The sequence below is a fragment of the Bombina bombina genome, chromosome 3 (genome assembly GCF_027579735.1).
Source record: "Bombina bombina isolate aBomBom1 chromosome 3, aBomBom1.pri, whole genome shotgun sequence".
NCBI lineage: Eukaryota > Metazoa > Chordata > Amphibia > Anura > Bombinatoridae > Bombina > Bombina bombina.
Window position 1 is genome coordinate 794,440,572 of NC_069501.1, and position 17,856 is coordinate 794,458,427.

At 41.4% G+C, this 17,856-nt stretch overlaps 1 protein-coding gene across 1 annotated transcript in view; it reads right to left on the reverse strand.

Moving 5' to 3' along the window:
- TMEM131 (transmembrane protein 131) overlaps window positions 1-17,856 on the reverse strand; it is a 550,079-nt gene that overhangs the window by 70,188 nt on the left and 462,035 nt on the right. The window contains 2 exon segments of the mRNA XM_053707713.1: window positions 8,291-8,883; window positions 9,640-9,798. Coding sequence (XP_053563688.1) covers window positions 8,291-8,883; window positions 9,640-9,798 — 752 coding nt within the window.

The following is a 17,856-nucleotide window of genomic DNA, read 5'->3' on the forward strand; positions in this document are numbered from 1 at the left end:
GGAACCTGAAGTGATCCTTGTGTATTGGCACATGAAGGTAAGCGTCCTTCAAGTCTATCGTAGTCATGAACTGACCCTCTTGAACTAAGGGCAGAAGACCTTATCGTCTCCATCTTGAACGATTGGACAGACAGAAACTTGTTTAAGCACTTTAGGTCTAGAATCGGTCGAAACGTGCCCTCCTTCTTTGGGAGCACGAAAAGGTTTGAATTGTACCCTAGACCTCTTTCTGCTAGAGGTAAAATTTGTAGTTCTTGTCCTCCACCATCTCACATGTCCGGTCTCTCATATTGGTGCGGGTGCTTAGGCTGTATATTTGCACTCTCAGGTTTTTATATTTAAAGGGACATTAAACCCCAAATTTTTCTTTCATGAGTCAGATAGAGAATACAATTTTAAACAACTTTCTAATTTACTTCTATTATCTAATTTGCTTCATTCTCTTAATATTCTTTCCAGAAAAGCATATCTAGATAAGCTCAGTAGCTGCCGATTGGTGGCTGCACATAGATGCCTGGTGTGATTGGCTGACCCATGTACATTGCTATTCCTTCAACAAAGAATGAAGCAAATGAGCTAATAGAAGTAAATGTAAATGTTGTTTAAAATTGTATTCTCTATCTAAATCGTGAAATAATTTTTTTGGGTTTAATGTCCCTTTAACTCTACAACACAGTCCCTTACATTTAGGGACAAAAAGAGGGGACATGGGGAGAGGAAAAGAAAAATAAAGAAGTGGAAAAATAAAGAGAGGAAGGGGAAATTTAGTATCAATGTACATACTCTAACAACAGCATCTTATGGATGGGAAACTCGTAGGCTCCCCACCCAACTTGGGGTCTTTATCCTCATAAACTTTATCAAACTTAGGAATAGAAGGTTCCTCCGGTAACTTCAGTTCCGGAACCTCTAGAGTAGCTCATACCTCTTTTAATAAAAAGCGTAAAAATAAATAAATGGCACCTTTATACCCCAATGGCCGGGGCACTCCCACAGAGAAACCAATTTCCTCTCCTGCAACCGACGGTCAGGAAAAGGATGAGAATGAAGCCACACCCGGTCACATGGAGTGCCATGCAGGACCACCCCTGCAGCCGAGAAAAAGCATGCCAACTAAACAGGCTGCGCAGTAATCAAAATAAAGGAAAAGCCCGACTGCTCACACATTGCCAGAGCCACATCTCACACATGTCGCAGTAAAAAACACAATAAAGTAATCATGTATAAATCCCCCCCTGTTCAATAATCACCTTCCGGAGATATTAACCCTTGATTCTATACAGATAAAAGGAGTCACACTGTGACCCTGTCTTCTTGCGTTATTATTACAGGTATAAAATGTTTTAACAATCTTACCAGAATCTACGTTGTGGGACAGGAAAACGGCCTCTCAAGTTTGACAGTGTTGTAGCATCGCTCCTGACATGGACTTGAGTGATAGAAAGCAGGCAGTGAAACTCATCAACACTGATTGCTTAAGGAGCTGTTAATGCAAGTCTAGATGGTTTTGCAGAAAGACTGTCCCTGCATCTCCAGACCCTTACATTCGTCAATGCTCTCACTGAGAGGCTGACAAGACTACTTAAAACTCCACTCCCATTCCGAAGAGTACTACCCTCCATAAGAGACTGCTCTGAATCTTCCAACACTTCTCTGCCATCCTCCTGTGATGAAAGGCAAAGAAAGACTGGGGGATGAGGGGAGTGGGGGAGGTATTTAAGCCTTTGGCTGGGGTGTCTTTACCTCCTCCTGGTGGCCAGGTTCTGTATTTCCCACAAGTAATGAATGAAGCCGTGGACTCTCCACGTATTAAGATGGAAATCTACCTAAAGATAGTTTCTATTTAAGATACATTATAATCTAAAGGTTATTCATCCTAAAATAAGGATTTGTTTTTAAATTATAAAGCAAGATGCTGTATATTGATGGCTGTAATTTTGTGTGTGTAAATTAATAAAACAATGTCATGCTCTGACATAGGTTTCTGTAAGATTATTTGGGGCATATAGAAGATGTTATCACATATTGGTCTAGTCTAGATTATAAATGGAGCGCAAATAGCTTCCTCAATATTAATATATAAGGAAATACAGATATTTGTAAATAATTTAATACTCTCCAGTAGGTAAAATGTGTAATTGGGAACACATTAAAGGGGAGAAATAAAACATAATTTATGCTTACCTGATAAATTTATTTCTCTTGTAGTGTATCCAGTCCACGGATCATCCATTACTTATGGGATATTAACTCCTCCCCAACAGGAAGTGCAAGAGGATTCACCCAGCAGAGCTGCTATATAGCTCCTCCCCTAACTGCCATTACCAGTCATTCGACCGAAAACATGCAGAGAAAGGAAAACCATAGGGTGCAGTGGTGACTGTAGTTTAATGGAAAAATTACCTGCCTTAAAGTGACAGGGCGGGCCGTGGACTGGATACACTACAAGAGAAATAAATTTATCAGGTAAGCATAAATTATGTTTTCTCTTGTTAAGTGTATCCAGTCCACGGATCATCCATTACTTATGGGATACCAATACCAAAGCTAAAGTACACGGATGACGGGAGGGACAGGCAGGCTCTTTATACGGAAGGAACCACTGCCTGAAGAACCTTTCTCCCAAAAACAGCCTCCGAAGAAGCAAAAGTGTCAAATTTGTAAAATTTGGAAAAAGTATGAAGAGAAGACCAAGTTGCAGCCTTGCAAATCTGTTCAACAGAAGCCTCATTCTTAAAGGTCCAAGTGGAAGCCACAGCTCTAGTAGAATGTGCTGTAATTCTTTCAGGAGGCTGCTGTCCAGCAGTCTCATAGGCTAACCGTATTATGCTACGAAGCCAAAAGGAGAGAGAGGTAGCCGAAGCTTTTTGACCTCTCCTCTGACCAGAATAAACGACAAACAGGGAAGACGTTTGTCGAAAATCCTTAGTTGCCTGTAGATAAAATTTCAGGGCACGGACTACATCTAAATTGTGTAGCAGACGTTCCTTTTTCGAAGAAGGATTAGGACACAAAGATGGAACCACAATCTCTTGATTGATATTCCTGTTAGTGACCACCTTAGGTAGGAACCCAGGTTTAGTACGCAGAACTACCTTGTCTGAATGAAAAATCAGATAAGGAGAATCACAATGTAAGGCAGATAACTCAGAGACTCTTCGAGCCGAGGAAATCGCCATTAAAAACAGAACTTTCCAAGATAACAACTTGATATCAATGGAATGAAGGGGTTCAAACGGAACCCCCTGTAAAACATTAAGAACTAAGTTCAAACTCCATGGTGGAGCAACAGTTTTAAACACAGGCTTGATCCTAGCTAAAGCCTGACAAAAAGCTTGAACGTCCGGAACTTCTGACAGACGTTTGTGTAAAAGAATGGACAGAGCTGAAATCTGTCCCTTGAAGGAACTAGCGGATAAACCCTTTTCTAAACCTTCTTGTAGAAAAGACAATATCCTCGGAATCCTAACCTTACTCCATGAGTAACTCTTGGATTCGCACCAATATAAGTATTTGCGCCATATCTTATGGTAAATCTTTCTGGTAACAGGCTTCCTAGCCTGTATTAAGGTATCAATAACTGACTCAGAAAAACCACGTTTTGATAAAATCAAGCGTTCAATTTCCAAGCAGTCAGCTTCAGAGAAATTAGATTTTGATGTTTGAAGGGACCCTGGATCAGAAGGTCCTGTTTCAGAGGTAGCGACCAAGGTGGACAGGATGACATGTCCACTAGATCTGCATACCAAGTCCTGCGTGGCCATGCAGGCGCTATTAGAATCACTGATGCTCTCTCCTGTTTGATTCTGGCAATCAATCGAGGAAGCATTGGGAAGGGTGGAAACACATAAGCCATCCCGAAGGTCCAAGGTGCTGTCAAAGCATCTATCAGAACCGCTCCCGGATCCCTGGATCTGGACCCGTAACGAGGAAGCTTGGCGTTCTGTCGAGACGCCATGAGATCTATCTCTGGTTTGCCCCAACGTCGAAGTATTTGGGCAAAGACCTCCGGATGAAGTTCCCACTCCCCCGGATGAAAAGTCTGACGACTTAAGAAATCCGTCTCCCAGTTCTCCACTCCCGGGATGTGGATTGCTGACAGGTGGCAAGAGTGAGACTCTGCCCAGCGAATTATCTTTGATACTTCCATCATTGCTAGGGAGCTTCTTGTCCCTCCCTGATGGTTGATGTAAGCTACAGTCGTGATGTTGTCCGACTGAAACCTGATGAACCCCCGAGTTGTTAACTGGGGCCAAGCCAGAAGGGCATTGAGAACTGCTCTCAATTCCAGAATGTTTATTGGTAGGAGACTCTCCTCCTGATTCCATTGTCCCTGAGCCTTCAGAGAATTCCAGACAGCGCCCCAACCTAGTAGGCTGGCGTCTGTTGTTACAATTGTCCAGTCCGGCCTGCTGAATGGCATCCCCCTGGACAGATGTGGCCGAGAAAGCCACCATAGAAGAGAATTTCTGGTCTCTTGATCCAGATTCAGAGTAGGGGACAAGTCTGAGTAATCCCCATTCCACTGACTTAGCATGCACAATTGCAGCGGTCTGAGATGTAGGCGTGCAAAGGGTACTATGTCCATTGCTGCTACCATTAAGCCGATCACCTCCATGCATTGAGCTACTGACGGGTGTTGAATGGAATGAAGGACACGGCATGCATTTTGAAGCTTTGTTAACCTGTCTTGTCAGGTAAATCTTCATTTCTACAGAATCTATAAGAGTCCCCAAGAAGGGAACTCTTGTGAGTGGAAAGAGAGAACTCTTCTTTTCGTTCACCTTCCATCCATGCAACCTTAGAAATGCCAGTACTAACTCTGTATGAGACTTGGCAGTTTGAAAGCTTGAAGCTTGTATCAGAATGTCGTCTAGGTACGGAGCTACCGCAATTCCTCGCGGTCTTAGTACCGCCAGAAGAGCACCCAGAACCTTTGTAAAGATTCTCGGAGCCGTAGCCAATCCGAATGGAAGAGCTACAAACTGGTAATGCCTGTCTAGAAAGGCAAACCTTAGATACCGGTAATGATCTTTGTGAATCGGTATGTGAAGGTAAGCATCCTTTAAATCCACTGTGGTCATGTACTGACCCTTTTGGATCATGGGTAAAATTGTCCGAATAGTTTCCATTTTGAACGATGGAACTCTTAGGAATTTGTTTAGGATCTTTAAATCCAAGATTGGCCTGAAAGTTCCCTCTTTTTTGGGAACCACAAACAGATTTGAGTAAAACCCTTGTCCTTGTTCCGACCGCGGAACCGGATGGATCACTCCCATTAATAAAAGATCTTGTACGCAGCGTAGAAACGCCTCTTTCTTTATTTGGTTTGTTGACAACCTTGACAGATGAAATCTCCCTCTTGGGGGAGAGAATTTGAAGTCTAGAAGGTATCCCTGAGATATGATCTCTAACGCCCAGGGATCCTGGACATCTCTTGCCCAAGCCTGGGCGAAGAGAGAAAGTCTGCCCCCCACTAGATCCGTTCCCGGATCGGGGGCCCTCGATTCATGCTGTCTTAGGGGCAGCAGCAGGTTTCCTGGCCTGCTTGCCCTTGTTCCAGGACTGGTTAGGTCTCCAGCCTTGTCTGTAGCGAGCAACAGCTCCTTCCTGTTTTGGTGCAGAGGAAGCTGATGCTGCTCCTGCTTTGAAATTACGAAAGGAACGAAAATTAGACTGTCTAGCCTTAGGTTTGGCTCTGTCTTGAGGCAGGGCATGGCCTTTACCTCCTGTAATGTCAGCGATAATTTCTTTCAACCCGGGCCCGAATAAGGTCTGCCCTTTGAAAGGTATATTAAGCAATTTAGATTTAGAAGTAACGTCAGCTGACCAGGATTTTAGCCACAGTGCTCTGCGTGCCTGAATGGCGAATCCGGAATTCTTAGCCGTAAGTTTAGTTAAATGTACTACGGCATCTGAAATAAATGAGTTAGCTAACTTAAGGGCTTTAAGCTTGTGTGTAATCTCATCTAATGGAGCTGATTCAAGTGTCTCTTCCAGAGACTCAAACCAAAATGCTGCTGCAGCCGTGACAGGCGCAATGCATGCAAGAGGTTGCAATATAAAACCTTGTTGAACAAACATTTTCTTAAGGTAACCCTCTAACTTTTTATCCATTGGATCTGAAAAGGCACAGCTATCCTCCACCGGGATAGTGGTACGCTTAGCTAAAGTAGAAACTGCTCCCTCCACCTTAGGGACCGTTTGCCATAAGTCCCGTGTGGTGGCGTCTATTGGAAACATCTTTCTAAATATCGGAGGGGGTGAGAACGGCACACCGGGTCTATCCCACTCCTTAGTAACAATTTCAGTAAGTCTCTTAGGTATAGGAAAAACGTCAGTACTCGCCGGTACCGCAAAATATTTATCTAACCTACACATTTTCTCTGGTATTGCAACTGTGTTACAATCATTCAGAGCCGCTAACACCTCCCCTAGTAATACACGGAGGTTTTCCAGCTTAAATTTAAAATTTGAAATATCTGAATCCAGTTTGTTTGGATCAGAACCGTCACCCGCAGAATGAAGCTCTCCGTCCTCATGTTCTGCAAATTGTGACGCAGTGTCTGACATGGCCCTAATATTATCAGCGCATTCTGTTCTCACCCCAGAGTGATCACGCTTACCTCTTAGTTCTGGTAATTTAGCCAAAACTTCAGTCATAACAGTAGCCATATCCTGTAATGTGATTTGTAATGGCCGCCCAGATGTACTCGGCGCTACAATATCACGCACCTCCCGAGCGGGAGATGCAGGTACTGACACGTGAGGCGAGTTAGTCGGCATAACTCTCCCCTCGTTGTTTGGTGAAATATGTTCAATTTGTACAGATTGACTTTTATTTAAAGTAGCATCAATACAGTTAGTACATAAATTTCTATTGGGCTCCACTTTGGCTTTAGCACATATAGCACAGATATCTTCCTCTGAATCAGACATGTTTAACACACTAGCAAATAAACTAGCAACTTGGAAATACTTTTCAAGTAATTTACTATAATATGAAAACGTACTGTGCCTATAAGAAGCACAGAAAAAGTTATGACAGTTGAAAATTAATAAACTGAAAAGTTATAGCATCAAATCTTTGTAAAAAAACACAATTTTAGCAAAGGATTGCTCCCATTAGCAAAGGATAACTAACCCTGATAGCAGAAAAAAAAAAAAAAAAAAAATACAGAAATAAACGTTTTTTTATCACAGTCAACTACAATCTCACAGCTCTGCTGTGAGTGATTACCTCCCTCAAAACAAGTTTTGAAGACCCCTGAGTTCTGTAGAGATGAACCGGATCATGCAGGGAAGACAATAAACTTCTGACTGAATTTTTAGATGCGTAGCAAAAGCGCCAAAAAAGGCCCCTCTCCCTCACACATAACAGTGAGAGAGATCAGTAAACTGTCATAAATTAAATAAAACGACTGCCAAGTGGAAAAAAATAGTGCCCAAAACATTTTTTCACCCAGTACCTCAGAAAATTAAACGATTTTACATGCCAGCAAAAAACGTTTAACATTAATAAATTGAGTGTTATTAAAAAGCCTGTTGCTAGTCCCTGCAAATTAGGCTAAAGTTTTATGCATACAGTATAATTCCAGTGAAGTGCCATTCCCCAGAATACTGAAGTGTAAAATATACATACATGACAGCCTGATACCAGTTGCTGCTACTGCATTTAAGGCTGAGTTTACATTATATCGGTATGGCAGAATTTTCTCATCAATTCCATTGTCAGAAAATAATAAGCTGCTACATACCTCTTTGCAGATTAATCTGCCCGCTGTCCCCTGATCTGAAGTTTACCTCTCCTCAGATGGCCGAGAAACAGCAATATGATCTTAACTACTCCGGCTAAAATCATAGAAAGACTCAGGTAGATTCTTCTTCAAATTCTACCAGAGAAGGAATAACACACTCCGGTGCTATTATAAAATAACAAACTTTTGATTGAAGGTATGAAACTAAGTATAATCACCACAGTCCTCTCACACATCCTATCTATTCGTTGGGTGCAAGAGAATGACTGGTAATGGCAGTTAGGGGAGGAGCTATATAGCAGCTCTGCTGGGTGAATCCTCTTGCACTTCCTGTTGGGGAGGAGTTAATATCCCATAAGTAATGGATGATCCGTGGACTGGATACACTTAACAATAGAAAATTACAGTACACTTTCCCTTTATATTGCAGAAAAAGGAGCAAAATAAAAATATTGCAAAGTTGTGCTACTATGCATAATTGTGTAGTGTCCTTTTAACTTGGTATTCATAGCCAACTACCCCAACCCTTTTACCTTTATTTTTTGCTGCTGGTGATGGTGGTTGTTCTGTAAACACATCTGTAATAGGGGCTTCTGAGTGGTCAAAATCTTTGTCCATTGCTTCCATAAGACTAGTTATATCTGAATCATCAGAGCTGTGTCTGGCATTGTTGCCAGCAATCCATTCAGGATGGGAATCATAGTTCACTGTCCTTGACCCAGGGACTTCTGTTGGCTGCTCTGGCTGAGGCACTACTGGTGGTTGTGTGGATGTAAGCTGCTCCTGTAAGACCTGATTATGTGGTTGTATCACATTCTGGCTCATTTTTGCTCCACGAGTCCGCTTGGCTATAGTTTGATTTTGAACAATTGTGTTTGAATCCGGAGCAAATGAAGGGGCTTTGCAAGCTGGTTGTGCAACATTTGCCTGTAAAGTTGTTCTGCTTGCTGTACTGGAGCTATTCTTTGCTCTGATTATTTCCACATCGGAGGGGCTCTTACTAGTATGCAAGTTTGATGGAGGATTACAAAGCTTATGATTTCCAGCACTTGCCCTGGAAGAGTTATTGCCAGCATAAAGTCCTCTGCTAGAGTTGTGATTTGAATCTGATGAAAGCGAATTAAAGCTAGAACAAGAAAATACAGATATCATAAAAACTAAAATATTAATTAAATCAAGATTATATCATTAAAGCATATAGAGGATGTACATGTAATGCTACATCATTTGAAATGTGCCTTTTTGGTAACTGTACAACAAATTCTTATTAATCTTAATTGCCCCTCCCCAGCATGACCCCCCCCCCTCAAAAAATAAATGCTGATAGGATAATACACAGGCAAATTAAGTCTCCCTAAGTGAATAGCTAAAAATATACAAATAATTAGTAACTGTGAATAAATAAAAAATGAACATATACATGATGCAGAGAAGTACATAGTATGTTGGACTATGAATGATTCCACAAATATATTGATTTGCTTGTTTTTTGAAATACTGATGATCTTATTTGTTATTTTATTCTTGAATGTTGCCACAGAAAAGTATATTCATTGCTGTTTAGAATTTATTTCAAAGCATATTAATACATTTACTAACTGGTTCTTGGCTCTTTTCCATTCAGTTACATCAAATGGTTGTAAAGAATCTTCAAGAACATAAAGTGTTTATTTGTTAGAGCATAGGATTATATAGCTGCAAATTTTGCTACAGGACTGGGCAATGGAAGGACATACGCCTTCATCTGAGATCTATTTGTGCAATGAACAACAGTGCACACAACATACAATACATTCATTACAATATTATACAAGCTTACATCATCTTTAATGATTTAGGGGAGATTTAAATGGCTACCTAAACAAAATATTGTATTGCTTACTTGTTTTCAGATGAAATACCAACAATCCTCCTGAGGTCAAAAGGCCTGCCCATGTGAAAAGGAGGATTTGACGCCTCAAATGAAAGACGTCTTTTGAAGGGTTCCCATATTCCTTGAGCTTCTAAATAAGCTGTCCCAATAACCAAGAGAAACAGCAAACTGGAGAGGACAGAAGAAACATCAAACTATAGCTTACATTTCATTTACACTCTGTGGAAAGTCATTACATACATTTTGAAATCTATATAATAAACCAAAAGGTAAATTTTGCTAAAACGTTTTAACCTGTTTTTATTTATGCAAACTCTAAAGTTCACATTTAGTGTTCTGTGACTAACCAAATTTGTATTAAAAAAACATGTATGTCACTTAAACCTTAATTAACGAAAACAGAATTTATGCTTACCTGATAAATTACTTTCTCCAACGGTGTGTCCGGTCCACGGCGTCATCCTTACTTGTGGGAATATCTCTTCCCCAACAGGAAATGGCAAAGAGTCCCAGCAAAGCTGGCCATATAGTCCCTCCTAGGCTCCGCCCACCCCAGTCATTCGACCGACGGACAGGAGGAAAAATATAGGAGAAACCATATGGTACCGTGGTGACTGTAGTTAGAGAAAATAATATCAGGTAAGCATAAATTCTGTTTTCTCCAACATTGGTGTGTCCGGTCCACGGCGTCATCCTTACTTGTGGGAACCAATACCAAAGCTTTAGGACACGGATGAAGGGAGGGAGCAAATCAGGTTACCTAAACGGAAGGCACCACGGCTTGCAAAACCTTTCTCCCAAAAATAGCCTCCGAAGAAGCAAAAGTATAAAATTTGTAAAATTTGGCAAAAGTGTGCAGTGAAGACCAAGTCGCTGCCTTACATATCTGATCAACAGAAGCCTCGTTCTTGAAGGCCCATGTGGAAGCCACAGCCCTAGTGGAGTGAGCTGTGATTCTTTCAGGAGGCTGCCGTCCGGCAGTCTCGTAAGCCAATCGGATGATGCTTGTAAGCCAAAAAGAGAGAGAGGTAGAAGTCGCTTTTTGACCTCTCCTTTTACCAGAATAGACGACAAACAGAGAAGATGTTTGTCTGAAATCTTTTGTAGCTTCTAAATAGAATTTTAGAGCACGGACTACGTCCAAATTGTGTAACAAACGTTCCTTCTTTGAAACTGGATTCGGACACAAAGAAGGTACAACTATCTCCTGGTTAATATTTTTGTTAGAAACAACCTATGGAAGAAAACCAGGCTTAGTACGCAAAACCACCTTATCTGCATGGAACACCAGATAGGGCGGAGAACACTGCAGAGCAGATAACTCTGAAACTCTTCTAGAAGAAGAAATAGCAACCAAAAACAAAACTTTCCAAGATAACAACTTAATATCTATGGAATGTAGAGGTTCAAACGGAACCCCTTGAAGAACTGAAAGAACTAGATTTAAACTCCAGGGAGGAGTCAAAGGTCTGTAAACAGGCTTGATCCTAACCAGAGCCTGAACAAATGCTTGAACATCTGGCATAGCTGCCAGTCGTTGGTGTAGTAAGACAAATAAAGCAGAAATCTGTCCCTTTAGAGAACTCGCAGATAATCCTTTATCCAAACCTTCTTGCAGAAAGGAAAGAATCTTAGGAATTTTTATCTTATTCCAAGGGAATCCCTTGGATTCACACCAGCAGATATATCTTTTCCATATTTTATGGTAAATCTTTCTAGTTACCGGTTTTCTGGCCTGAATCAGAGTATCAATCACCGAATTTGAAAACCCACGCTTTGATAGAATCAAGCGTTCAATCTCCAAGCCGTCAGCTGGAGGGAGACCAGATTTGGATGTTCGAATGGACCCTGAACAAGAAGGTCCTGTCTCAAAGGTAGCTTCCATGGTGGAACCGATGACATATTCACCAGGTCTGCATACCAAGTCCTGCGTGGCCACGCAGGAGCTATCAAGATCACCGAGGCCCTCTCCTGTTTGATCCTGGCTACCAGCCTGGGAATGAGAGGAAACGGTGGAAACACATAAGCTAGGTTGAAGGTCCAAGGCGCTACTAGTGCATCCACTAGAGTCGCCTTGGGATCCCTGGATCTGGACCCGTAGCAAGGAACCTTGAAGCTCTGACGAGACGCCATCAGATCCATGTCTGGAATGCCCCATAATTGAGTCAACTGGGCAAAAATCTCCGGGTGGAGTTCCCACTCCCCCGGATGGAATGTCTGACGACTCAGATAATCCGCTTCCCAGTTTTCCACACCTGGGATGTGGATCGCAGATAGATGGCAGGAGTGATTCTCCACCCATTGTATTATTTTGGTTACTTCTTTCATCGCCAGGGAACTCCTTGTTCCCCCCTGATGATTGATATACGCAACAGTCGTCATGTTGTCTGATTGGAATCTTATGAATCTGGCCTTTGCAAGCTGAGGCCAAGCCCTGAGAGCATTGAATATCGCTCTTAGTTCCAGAATGTTTATCGGGAGAAGAGACTCTTCCCGAGACCATAGTCCCTGAGCTTTCAGGGATTCCCAGACCGCACCCCAGCCCACTAGACTGGCGTCGGTCGTGACAATGACCCACTCTGGTCTGCGGAAGCTCATTCCCTGGGATAGGTGGTCCAGGGATATCCACCAACGGAGTGAATCTTTGATCTTCTGATCTACTTGAGTCACTGGAGACAAGTCTGTATAGTCCCCATTCCACTGTTTCAGCATGCACAGTTGTAATGGTCTTAGATGAATTCACGCAAAAGGAACTATGTCCATTGCTGCAACCATCAACCCTACTACTTCCATGCACTGAGCTATGGAAGGACGTGGAACAGAATGAAGAACTTGACAAACGCTTAGAAGTTTTGACTTTCTGACATCTGTCAGAAAGATCCTCATTTCTAAGGAATCTATTATTGTTCCCAAGAAGGGAACTCTTGTTGACGGAGACAGAGAACTTTTTTCTATGTTCACCTTCCATCCGTGAGATCTGAGAAAGGCCAGAACGATGTCTGTATGAGCCTTTGCTTTTGAAAGGGACGACGCTTGTATTAGAATGTCGTCCAAGTATGGTACTACTGCAATGCCCCTCGGTCTTAGAACCGCTAGAAGGGACCCGAGCACCTTTGTGAAAATCCTTGGAGCAGTGGCTAATCCGAATGGGAGGGCCACAAACTGGTAATGTTTGTCCAGAAAGGCGAACTTTAGGAACTGATGATGATCTTTGTGGATAGGAATATGTAGGTACGCATCCTTTAGATCCACGGTAGTCATAAATTGACCTTCCTGGATAGTGGGTAGAATCGTTCGAATGGTTTCCATTTTGAACGATGGTACCCTGAGAAATTTGTTTAGGATCTTTAAATCCAGAATTGGTCTGAAGGTTCCCTCTTTTTTGGGAACTACGAACAAATTTGAGTAAAATCCCTTTCCTTGTTCCGTCATTGGAACTGGGTGTATCACTTCCATCTTAACAGGTCTTCTACACAATGTAAGAACGCCTGTTTCTTTATTTGGTTTGAGGATAAGTGAGACATGTGGAACCTTCCCCTTGGGGGTAGTTCCTTGAATTCCAGAAGATAACCCTGAGAAACTATTTCTAGCGTCCAGGGATCCTGAACATCTCTTGCCCAAGCCTGAGCAAAGAGAGAGAGTCTGCCCCCCACTAGATCCGGTCCCGGATCGGGGACTACTCCTTCATGCTGTTTTGTTAGCGGTAGCAGGCTTCTTGGTCTGCTTACCCTTGTTCCAGCCTTGCATCGGTTTCCAGGCTGGTTTGGACTGTGAGGCATTACCCTCTTGCTTAGAGGATGCAGAATTAGAGGCCGGTCCGTTCCTGAAATTACGAAAGGAACGAAAATTAGACTTATTCTTGGCCTTGAAAAGCCTATCTTGTGGGAGGGCGTGACCCTTTCCCCCAGTGATGTCTGAGATAATCTCTTTCAATTCTGGTCCAAAGAGAGTTTTACCCTTGAAGGGGATGTTAAGCAATTTTGTCTTGGATGATACATCCGCTGACCAAGACTTTAGCAAAGCGCTCTGCGCGCCACAATTGCAAACCCTGAATTTTTCGCCGCTAATCTAGCTAATTGCAAAGCGGCATCTAAAATAAAAGAGTTAGCCAACTTAAGTGCGTGAACTCTGTCCATAACCTCCTCATATGGAGTCTCTCTACTGAGCGACTTTTCTAGTTCCTCGAACCAGAACCACGCTGCTGTAGTGACAGGAACAATGCACGAAATGGGTTGTAGAAGGTAACCTTGCTGTACAAAAATCTTTTTAAGCAAACCTTCCAATTTTTTATCCATAGGATCTTTGAAAGCACAACTATCCTCGATAGGAATAGTAGTTCGCTTGTTTAAAGTAGAAACTGCCCCCTCTACCTTAGGGACTGTCTGCCATAAGTCCTTTCTGGGGTCGACCATAGGAAATAATTTCTTAAATATAGGAGGGGGAACAAAAGGTATGCCGGGCTTCTCCCACTCCTTATTCACTATGTCCGCCACCCGCTTGGGTATAGGAAAAGTGTCGGGGTGCACCGGAACCTCTAGGAACTTGTCCATCTTGCATAATTTTTCTGGAATGACCAAGTTGTCACAATCATCCAGAGTAGATAACACCTCCTTAAGCAGTGCGCGGAGATGTTCTAATTTAAATTTAAATGTCACAACATCAGGTTCAGCCTGTTGAGAAATTTTTCCTGAATCTGAAATTTCCCCATCTGACAAAACCTCCCTCATGGCCCCTTCAGATTGGTGTGAGGGTATGACAGAACAATTATCATCAGCGCCCTCCTGCTCTTCAGTGTTTAAAACAGAGCAATCGCGCTTTCTCTGATATGCAGGCATTTTGGATAAAATATTTGCTATGGAGTTATCCATTACAGCCGTCAATTGTTGCATGGTAATAAGCATTGGCGCGCTAGAAGTACTAGGGGCCTCCTGCGTGGGCAAAACTGGCGTAGACACAGAAGGAGATGATGTAGAACCATGTCTACTCCCTTCATCTGAGGAATCATCTTGGGCAATTTCATTATCTGTGGCAGTACTGTCCTTACTTTGTTTGGACGCTATGACACAATTATCACACAATTTTGAAGGGGGAGACACATTGGCTTTCATACATATAGAACATAGCTTATCTGAAGGCACAGACATGTTAAACAGGCTTAAACTTGTCAATAAAGCACAAAAACCGTTTTAAAACAAAACCGTTACTGTCTCTTTAAATTTTAAACAGAGCACACTTTATTACTGAATAAACCCTTAAAATAACGAAACCGGAGCCGGTTACAGATTTAACCCCTATACAGTCCCAGCTACAGCCTTTGCTGTGACTTTACCAAGCCCAGAGGGGAATACGATACCAAATGATGCCTTCTAGGAACTTTTCCAACTACTTTCAGGTCCTCACACATGCATCTGCATGTCTTGCTCTCAAAAACAACTGCGCAGTAATGGCGTGAAAATGAGGCTCAGCCTACAACTGGGAAGGCCCTTCCTGACTGGAAAAGGTGTCTAACATAGTGCCTGACGTTAAAAAACGTTCCCCAAGTTTATTAGTGTGAATTATCAGCATAAACATGTATAAAATGTCCAAATAAAGCAATCGATTTAGCCCATAAAAGTGTCTACCAGTTTTATAGCCCATATTAAGCCCTTTATTCTGTTTGAAACTAAGAAAATGGCTTACCGGTCCCCATGAGGGGAAATGACAGCCTTCCAGCATTACACAGTCTTGTTAGAAATATGGCTAGTCATACCTTAAGCAGAAAAGTCTGCTAACTGTTTCCCCCAACTGAAGTTACTTCATCTCAACAGTCCTATGTGGAAACAGCAATCGATTTTAGTTACTGTCTGCTAAAATCATCTTCCTCTCACAAATAGAAATCTTCATCTTTTTCTGTTTCAGAGTAAATAGTACATACCAGCACTATTTTAAAATAACAAACTCTTGATAGAAGATTAAAAAAACTACAACTAAACACCACATACTCTTAACCATCTCCGTGGAGATGTTGCCTGTGCAACGGCAAAGAGAATGACTGGGGTGGGCGGAGCCTAGGAGGGACTATATGGCCAGCTTTGCTGGGACTCTTTGCCATTTCCTGTTGGGGAAGAGATATTCCCACAAGTAAGGATGACGCCGTGGACCGGACACACCAATGTTGGAGAAATAAACATTAGACTAACTCTATGCAATAGATCACAATTACTGTCACTACATACATTTGATTATTTTTTTTTTTTAAAAAAGCAGGTCATATTAAAAGAATACAATTTATTACAGAAATAGACACAATGAAAAACCACAAAGGAAAATTGTACTTCAACAATGTGTATGTACATGAAAAAGCATTACAAAAACATTTTATGTGAAAAAGGTGACTTCAATGTCCCTTTAAGATTATTAGGTTTTTGTGAGTCATTTTAGAGGTTAAAAACAATATAAAACCCAAAAGTGAGTTATTTTAGAGGTTAAAATGAACATAAAACCCAAAAATGTTCTTTCGTGATTCAGAAAGAGCATACCATTTTTAACAACTTTCCAATTTACCTCTATTATCAAATGTTCTTCATTCTTTTTGTAACCTTTATTGAAGGAGCAGCAATGCATTACTGGGACCTAGCTGAACACATTTAGAAAGCCAATGATAAGAGGCATATATGTACAGGCCCCAATCAGCAGCTAGTTACCAGTAGTGAACTGCTGCTCTCCAGCCTACCTAAGTATGCTTTTGAACAAAGGCTAAAGACAGAACAAAGCAAATTAGTTAATAGAAGTAAACTGAAAAGTTGTTTAAAATTGTATACTCTACCTGAACCATAAAAGAAAAAGAAAAAACTAAAGTTAAGCTTAAATGATAAATTTCTTTCTTTCAGGATGATGAGACTCCATAGGTATCCATAACATGTGGGATATATTCCCCGCCACTAAGAGGAAGTAAAAAACCCTCACAAGAGCTTTAATCTCTCCCACCTCCTCTCCCCTCCAAGCAGTGACATAAAAAGGAAGGAAAGACAAAAAAAGCAGGGTTAAGATGTGTAAATAAAAACTGTTGCCCATGTACAAAAAGTCCTATGGACGGTCATCATACAGAAATAAATACATTTATTAGGTAAGCATAAATTTAGGTTTCTTCTGTAAGATGAGAGTCCACAGGTATCCATAACAAGTGGGATATTATACCCAAGCTGAGATTCTGTGTTAAGGATGGGTGGGACAGGAAGAAGGCATTTCCTATTTGCCTGAAGAACTTTCCTGCCAAAACAGCTTTGGATGAAGCATAAACATCAAAATGAAAATATAATATGGAGAAGGTATGAAGAGAAGACCAGGGTGCCCTGCAAAGCTGTTTCAAAGAAGAATCATTCTAGAAAGCCCAGGAAGTAGATACAGACCAAATATAATAGCCAGTTATCCTTTTGAGCATCTGTCTTCCTGCAACTAATTAAGCCTTACAAATGGACTGTCTAAGCCAGAAAGCCAAGGCAACCACAGATGCCTACTGACCTTTTCTGGAAGTTGAAAAATTAAAAAATAGACTAGAAGTTTGTCTAAAATCCTTTGTAGCCAGAAGGTACATGTTTAGGCTCTAACCATATCCAAATTGGGAAGCTTCTATACTTTAGAATTAGAAGGGTTTGAACCCAAAGAGGGAATGATAATTTTCTGAGCAATATAGCAACACTGAAAGAACCAAATTTCGAATCCAATGGAGAAAAATTGTTCGGACAAACTCTAGGAATGCTAAATGAATTCCATGAAAACACACTAGAAGGCCACCAAGAGAAAAAAAACTTCCAGAGTAGAAATAACACAAAGAAAAATACCTCTATTCTTAAAATTAGGCTTCAACCCGGACCTATAAAATTTCAAGACTTAAGGACTGGATGAAATAATGGACCTTGGCTCAGAAGATCCTTCTTTAGAGGATGAGCAGATGACATGTGTATTAGATCCGCATACCATCTACTGCAAGGCCAAGCCAGTGCTATTAAGATCACTGAGGCTGACTCCTATTAGATTATTCTAATGACTCTAGGAAGCAAGACAAATGGGGAACCAGATATGCAGTTGAAAGTTCCAGGGATAGAATAGATCATCTATCAGGAGAGCTTTAGATTACTTGATCTTGTGCAACATGCTTAAAAGGACCACTAAATACAGTAGAATTGCATAATTAACACTGGCATAAAAAAGACAATGCAATTACACTTACTCTTGATTTCACAAAAG